At 33.5% G+C, this 8,553-nt stretch overlaps 1 protein-coding gene across 1 annotated transcript in view; it reads left to right on the forward strand.

The window, feature by feature from the left end:
* The window catches only part of GNAT3 (G protein subunit alpha transducin 3), a 51,649-nt gene extending 43,298 nt beyond the window's left edge, over window positions 1-8,351 (forward strand). Inside the window, exons 6-8 of the mRNA XM_047752255.1 lie at window positions 6,860-6,989; window positions 7,181-7,334; window positions 8,135-8,351. Coding sequence (XP_047608211.1) covers window positions 6,860-6,989; window positions 7,181-7,334; window positions 8,135-8,325 — 475 coding nt within the window. The 3' untranslated portion in view covers window positions 8,326-8,351. The remainder of the gene's footprint in view (window positions 1-6,859; window positions 6,990-7,180; window positions 7,335-8,134) is intronic.
* The last annotated feature ends 202 nt before the right edge of the window (window positions 8,352-8,553 follow it).

An 8,553-nucleotide genomic window follows, 5' to 3' on the forward strand; every position in this document is an offset into this window, starting at 1 on the left:
TGAGTTAAGACCTATTTTGACCTAATATTTTGCAACTACTACCTCTTTCCTTCTACCTGTTTCCACTGAAACAGGTTTTGAGCTCCTTTGTTTTCTTAATAGGTTTTTCTTTCTCTCTGGCTCAAGAGTATATAGTATCAAAGGCCTTGTCTATGAGAAAGAGAATGTAGGGAATTACTCCAAAAACAAATGTTTAAACAATGAAAATTTGAAAATACTTAGATTTTACTGTAAAAAATTAAATACTCAGATGTATATACTTTTAAGGAACTATTTTAAATCATTTAAATACATTTTTAAGTTTAATCACAGCAAGTGATTAATCCCTTAATAAATTCTCATAGTTAAATCACTTTTTTGAGGTGCTAAATAGGATTATCCAAAATAGCACAGACTTTCACAATGTAAAATTTCATGGTATTTCAAAATAGGGAGTATAAAAATATTTTAACTTCCACCTTGATTGCAGTAAGTGCTCAGGTACTTACATTACCATTGATTTGTATTCACATAGTATAAATCATCCTAAGAGTATTTAAAACTAAAGGCTTAATTTACATATTAAATTAAAGAACTGTAGAATTTTAAACAGGAACACCAAAATGAAAAAATTCTCTCTGTCAATGTATAGTATCATCTTCATGTATTACCTAATTTAATGGAAATTACCTTAGAGTTCTTATCAAACCAAAACTCCAACTGTCAAACTGGTAAACTTAACTATCTTTACAGGTATTAAAGCACTTTCACATGGAAAATGTAATGCAAATGTGAGCTCTTTTATTGTTATAAAATCATTCCTTGGACAAAGAACTTGTATCAGGATATATCAGTGATAGAGAAGTCATTTCTCCCTAACTGCTCTGTGATTAAAAAACATAACTGAAAGGACATAAAACCATATGAAAGCTAGAGAAAAGACATTAGTGGCTATTACAATGTAGAGCTTCAGATTTTATAAGTGTAACATAACTGTTTTCAACAGTGTTTAGTGGATATATGATGTGAAATAAATTATAATTGTTTTGAATTTGAAGTTGAATAATTCGTATTGTATTCATTCCTGTGAAGGTATGAATCAACTTAGTAGTGAGTCTGGTTGTCCAGCAGCTATATTTCAACTTAGCTTTGTTATTCTCTATTAGATGCCGTAGAGCAATAATCCAAGTGTCACTATATATTTGTTTCAGGTATGTTCATGGTTAAAGTTACCAAAACTATAAGATGATATCTAATTTATTCTCATGATAGAATTACTTTAATGACTTTAAGAATAATATTATTCAATAATCATAGAATTATCTAGTGGGCAGTTTAAGTTACAACAACACAATTAGTAGAAAATATATAATGGTATTAACAATTAGAGACACAGGCTCCCTTTTGGTCATAAATCCTTCTGATTCTTCTTCTTTTTTTAATCACAAGCAATTAAGGAATTTAGAATGGCCTCTGTGCATATTCTTTGTATGTGCAAGTATTTGCCCTAATCTACTTTCAGAACTGAACACCAGGGAAAGACTTGGCTGGGCCATTTTGTTATGGTTGTGTAGAGGTAACATGGATCCAACTGTTGACCCTGACATATGTACCCATCTTAAGACTTTATAGCTATACTTATTGTGGTGATCAATTTATAATGTATATTAAATGTCAAATCACTATGATGTACACCTGAATAAGGTAATTTTGTATATCAACTATATGTCAGTTAAAAAGTAAAATTTAAAAACATTATACTAATTTTGGCATAGTCAAATATTCCGAACAAATCTCATTCAAGAGAATAATTTAAAATAAATTTCTACTCAGATTATCTTATTTTTCTGTGGCCAAATATATAATGATGCCAGAAATTTTTATTTTTCCAAAGGAGTAACATGTCTATAGGATGAACAAAGACATCACACAAAAAAGTGGTAGTAGCAATATTAATTTTCAGCTATCCTAGACTGAGCGACGACTTTGCAAGTATAACAAAGGGCTTATTATTTCATAATGATCTATTCTGATATAACATGTGAATAATCTCGTGTATTCGACTATTTAGCCAACTGTTAAATATAAATCAATAAAACTCAATAGCTCTCCCAACTGTTTAAAATGAACTATAAAACTCAATTGTTTACTCAACTGTTTAACATAAAGCCATAAAATTCTGATGGCTTGCCCTGTATTAATACCACAGGCAGTTTAACAAATAATTGATATTCAGTTGTTGCTTAAAAGCTGCCCTATGAATATCTAATTACATCATTCATTTCAGACACTTAAACATTTTTTACCTTAATATTTAAAATTCCTTAAATATCAGACTTAAGGAAACATGTCTATTAAATACATACATAAATACATACATAAAACAAAAAGCCTTTCCAAAATGAGAACTGCAGTTTCCATTTAATATCATTAAAGCTCTGGTTACCTTAACTATTTATAGAATTAAGAGTATTAAACTGTGTCATATAGCCATGCTCTTAATTGTCCCTGTAGATGTGACCTATCCAGGTACTCAGACTCCAAGTATACAGGTTTTCCTCTGATTTCTATTTTTTCTCAGAATAGCTATGATGGAATGTATATTTATATTTCTTCAGTGTTCCACTTTGGGAATATCAAAATTGTTTCAATAGGTTGTAGAGCCCTACAACTCTAAAGTAAACCATCACTTTAAAAAATTTAGAAGTAGAGCTTATGTGAAAAGGGATGTGTAAAAAATAAATATTACAATAGGAGCAAAACAAAATATAACTGTTCTTAAAGCTAATGTAACATTCAGTAGAATCAACATAAAAGCAAAACTCCAGCCATGGGTCTGATTTGCTAGTGAGTATTTCAGCTCAGTAATAGTAAACAGCTTAGTTCAATGCTTTCTGGACCTATGTTGCTAATGTCAATCTGCATAGGAAAAAAATAGTATTTATCCAGTGAGTCATCAAATGGGAGGATTACTAGCATGCGATTTGAGTAAGACTTTCAGAAGCCACTTTATCAACATGAATAAAACCTTAAGACTGAGTAATCATTGTCCTCTCTTCCTTGGGCAAAAGCTAAGCCTATTAAAACATTTTACTGGGGGCTGCAAGATTTGTTGCGAGAAACAATGGGTTCAAAGTCATATTACATAAGTTATATGCCTTACTAATTGTAGGTATTTGACTTAAGAGGAGAAAGCTACCTCTCATACAGAGGTGTTAATATCAGTAGGCTGCAAAGAAGCTGAATAATCAATGTCAGAAGATGGCTAGATGGTCCATTAAAAGAATGGAACAAAACCCTTGGGAAGGGGAGAGTTTTAAAATTTTGCAACACATAGAGCTCCTGTCTAACCTGGGAAAGAAGACTCCACAACAAAAATAATTCCAATCTGCTTGGAGCATTTGATAGCTAACAGTTGACAGTATGTACTCGTTGGAGACCTCTAGTCTAAGTAAGCAGACTTGTACTTAATGAGCTCCACAACAAAGCATAACAATTTTCATTCAACGAGTCTACCATGGCATTTGGTACATGCAGCCTCAACAAATATTAGTTGAGTTAATAAGCCTGGGGCAAATTGCTTTAAGGGCTCATCTGAAAAATGAGAATAATAATTGTATCTATTTTATAAGTTTACAGCAGAATTTAAATAATTATTGACCAAAAATTTAAAAGTCTGAATACGTATTTATTATCTTCGCTTCATTAGAATATTTACTGAATTTTAAAAATTAAATTTGTTGGTTCATTTTTACATGTCACAACCTAAAGTCAAAATCTGTCTTCTTCCTCCATTTATATTTTAAGACTGAAACTTCAGAGGGTTTGGTAATTAGCAGCACTTATAATAGTCTTTATTAACACTAATTTAGGAGTTCGTGTCACAGGGGAAATGAATCCAACTAGGAACCATGAGGTTGCGGGTTTGATCCCTGGCCTTGCTCAGTGTGTTAAGGACCCGGCATTGCTGTGAGCTGTGGTCTAAGTCACAGACGTGACTCAGATCTACTATTACTGTGGCTCTGGTGTAGGCCAGTGGCAACAGCTCTGATTAGACCCCTAGCCTGGGACCCTCCACATGCGGTGGGTGCAGCCTTCAAACAACAAAAACAAATGAAAAACCCACTCAATTTAAATTTCCAAACCACGTAACTATTGAACTCCTAAACCTTATGAACAAGTTCTCTTTCCATCTACTATTAAATGGAATGATTTTGCATTGGTGCATATATATAGGGAATTTTAGTTCTATATATATGTTCCCAACTTGGTTAATACATAAAATGTAAAATACTGAAGAAGTGTAATATATTGAACTTTAGATTATCTTCAGTAAGTCAGCTATTTGAAATTTAAATATACCAATATAGTTATTACCTTTGAAATCTTTGTACGGCTTGGATGCTTTCTAGTACTTAATATCTTGGGGTTAAACTATTATGAAAGCCCCATAACTTTTTTTGCCTCTAGCTCTTCCTCATCATCAAATCTATCTTCTGGACTCAGATCAAAGTGACTAACATAATATAAACAAACAAGCAAATGTTAATTCCCTACTTCTAAATCTCCCATATACCCCCAATGACTACAACAGAAAATCTTATGTTCTCAAGCAATAGAAAAGACACAGTAAATCTATTTCTGGCCTAACACCTCAGGCTTCTTCTTGCCTCCTCAAATACTTTGCTCTTGCTGTTCCTCTTGTTGCCTCTCCCTGGAACATTCTTCTTACACAACTATCATCTTCTGCAGCTTCTGATCACTTCATTTCAAATTATAACACACTTATACTGATAACCTAAATTTATTCGCACATATACAGAACGATTAGAGCCACACCACTATCACCACATTAAAAGATTCTCAAGTCTGAATCTATGGTACCTGGAATATAATAAGTGCTCAATAAATATTTGCTGAATAAATGCGTAATTAGGCCATATATCTCAATGTTTTACCTTAATCTTCATAGTCCCCAAAATATAACTATTTACTCCAAACGTGCCATGTTACTTGTATGTACACTTTATGTAAGAATCCTCCCTCCATTCCATTAACTTGGAATCTGTTCAATTGTTTAGCAAATATTTGTTGCATATCTATTACATGTCAGGCAGAGTGCCTGGGATGGAGAATATAGATATCACTAACATAGATAAGGTCCCTGCCCTCAGTAGGCCACTGTTCTATTAGGGAGATGATGGCTATCGAACATGTGGAAAAATGAGCCACTTAATTATTGATAGTGACAATTACTCTAAAGGAAATAAATTGATGCAATAGAAAGTAAATGGGTGATTCAAGAGTGTTAACAGTTTTCATAGATGCTCAAGGAGGCTAGGAGATGTTTACATTAAGGAGATGTGAAAATTGAGAAAGAAGCAGTCTTGTGTAAGAAAAAAAGGAATTGTGTCACATGGAAAGGAGATGGACTAAGCCAAAGTCCTTAGATAGGAAAAAGTTAGGTTTGTATTAAAAGAACTAAATCAATAGTCTTGTGAATGGATTGCATTAAAAAGTAGCATGGTATGAACTAAGTTTGGAAAGCTAAGAATGAACCAAAATAGCTAAAGCCTCAGGGGATCATCACAACAAGTTTGTGACTGATGCTAAGGGGAAAAGAAGGCTTTGAAAGGTTATAAGCAGGAAAATGGTATCAAAAGATTTACCTTAATGTGAAATCTAGAGTGCTAGCTAGCAGAGTTGAATTTTAGATCTTCTTATTAAAAGCGGAGACCACAGAATTTCCCTATGGTGGTGCAGTGGAAAGAAACATGACTAGTATCCATGAGAATGCAGGTGCCATCCCTGGCCTCACTTAGTGGGTTAAGGATCTGGCATTGCCATGAGCTGTGGTGAAGGTCTCAGATGCAGCTCAGATCTGGCATTGATACGTCTGTATCATATACTGGCAGCTACAACTTGGATTCAACCCCTAGCCTAGGAACTTCTATAAGCCAAGGGTGCAGCCCTAAAAAGCAAACAAAACAAAACAAAAACCAGGGAGACCAGATGAAACACTTTAGTAGCGGCCCTGTTGAGAAATGGTGGTGGCTTGTACAAGAGAAGAGTTTCAAAGAAGTGAACGAATTAGAAACTGCATTTTCCATGTGTACTATATGGAATATAATGGAAAGGAAGGTACTAAAAATAATTCCTAGTTTCTTTATTGAGTTGCTCTGTACACATTGATGCTTCTCACCAAAATACAAAAACAGAGGGAGGGCCAAATTTTCAAACATCTCCTCTAAGTTTCATAATTCCTCAGGTTGACTTTAATCTTCCTCTTATCTCACATTTTACTTTATATATTAGAATATTACATTATAATGACATATTTTTCTCTCTACAAGACAGCAAGTTCTTTTAAGATAGTGACCATGCCTTTTCATATTTGTGTCAGTAGGTGAAGCACAGTGTCTAGTATATAGAACACAAATGGTAATTGTTTGAATAAATCAATGAATGAATAAATAAATGTGGGAAAGCTAAGAGAACAGGCAAAAATCATAGCATCAAAACTCTAGTAGCTTCCAATCTTCTTGTGGGCTATGTTACTTTAAGACTATATATATCAAAATCCCTAAGACCAAAAGATATCTTACTGAAATTCTAAACTGCTGCAAATTTGACAGTTGCTCAAAGTCACTATGTAGATTATTTTACTCTAATCTGCATGAATACCAAAAAATAAATAAATGTTCTCTTTTTCTGTAGTCCTTGAGCTGCAAATTGGCCAAAAAGTCTTACTTTATAACCATGAAAAATTATAAGACTATTTTTTGAACATGAGAGCATTTATTTATAACAACATATGTTCATCTTAATGTTTGAAGATATTTGCAAGATTCATTATTCTGTTATTTTTACATTTTTAAAGAATGTTCGATGTAGGTGGGCAGAGATCTGAGAGAAAGAAATGGATTCACTGCTTTGAAGGCGTTACATGCATTATATTTTGTGCCGCACTCAGTGCTTATGACATGGTCCTGGTGGAAGATGAAGAAGTGGTAAGTTTAAAAGGAAAACAAAGTCAAGGTAAAAAGTAAGCACTTGTGTTTCCCAATGTTACTACCCCATTTCCCAACTCATTAGTGGTCTTCCAAAGACAGATGTTACTTCTAGGTCTTTGTTCATAATGACCAACATCAGTATCTTGCAATTAAAAATCCTACACATTTTCATCTTTTGTACCTAACAGAACAGAATGCATGAAAGCCTTCACCTGTTCAATAGTATCTGCAATCACAAGTACTTTGCAACCACCTCCATTGTCCTGTTTCTCAATAAAAAAGATCTCTTTCAAGAAAAAGTAACCAAAGTGCATCTTAGTATCTGCTTTCCGGAATACACTGGTAAGATTCTTTTCCTTCAATTCCATAGCAGTAAAGGCTTGTGTAGAGATACATTTTTCCATCTGGATCTTGATGTGTAATATTTATGAAGTTAAGGCTTAGCATACTTTTTGAGTCACATGTATGATCTAAATGGGAAAAAAAAAATCTTACAATAAAAAGGAAACCCTCTCAGTGTGGAGAAAAGGAAACTCTCCTACACTGTTGGTGGGAATGTAAATTGGTACAATAGTATGACGCTTCCTTAGAAAACTAAAAATTGAACTACCATTTGATCCTGTAGTTTTGCCCTTCCCAGAACGCCATACAGCTGAAATCATACAGTCTGTTCCTCACACTTTTTGGCTTCCATTTACAGTATTCTTCTCTTCTAGCTATCCCTCAAGTTCATCTCAAATACCATGTCATTGGGTAGTCCACTCATCTGTAATTTCTATTCTTCTTTTAGTTCTCATTAACACACATGCTCACACCCACACAGACATTTTTCTGCATAGTCTTTGATACATGTGTAAGCTTTATGACCCACCTACTTTGCTGTGTACACAGGGTAGTATTTCTGGGGCTTTTTTGGTGCAGAGCTTCCACTTTAGCCACCTGAAGTCCTCAGTGGGATAAGCATAGTTCTCAGCACAAAGTAGATGTGTAAATACCTGATGGAAAGGGTATTGCTCTTTTGATTGTTTCAATACTGAGTACATTAAATAGCACACAAAGTAAAATCCTAAATCTCACTGATATTCATAATTTTATGTTTTTTAAATGCAATTAATATTTACTTCTTTAATTTTTTTAACAAGGTCCAAATACATTTGAAGATGCAGGAAACTACATCAAGAACCAGTTTCTAGACCTGAATTTAAAAAAAGAAGATAAGGAAATTTATTCCCACATGACCTGTGCTACAGATACTCAGAATGTCAAGTTCGTGTTTGATGCAGTTACAGATATAATAATCAAAGAGAATCTAAAAGACTGTGGGCTTTTCTAATCAATCCTTTCTAATTCTACTCTTGCATACTTTTCAAGATATTAAAGGTTCTGTGTGATGTATTTAGTTTTAATAGGTAATAACTTATCTAGAAATATAACTAGTTTTATCAGTCAATTTTTTTTCATGCAAAACTTTTAATGTATTGTCACCTCTATGTGGATAAGTTTCAATTTCTTTGAGACATTGAGGATGGGGGTGTGTTTGATGCTTTCAGGTATAAAAACA

The sequence above is a fragment of the Phacochoerus africanus genome, chromosome 11, assembly GCF_016906955.1.
Source record: "Phacochoerus africanus isolate WHEZ1 chromosome 11, ROS_Pafr_v1, whole genome shotgun sequence".
Classification (NCBI taxonomy): domain Eukaryota; kingdom Metazoa; phylum Chordata; class Mammalia; order Artiodactyla; family Suidae; genus Phacochoerus; species Phacochoerus africanus.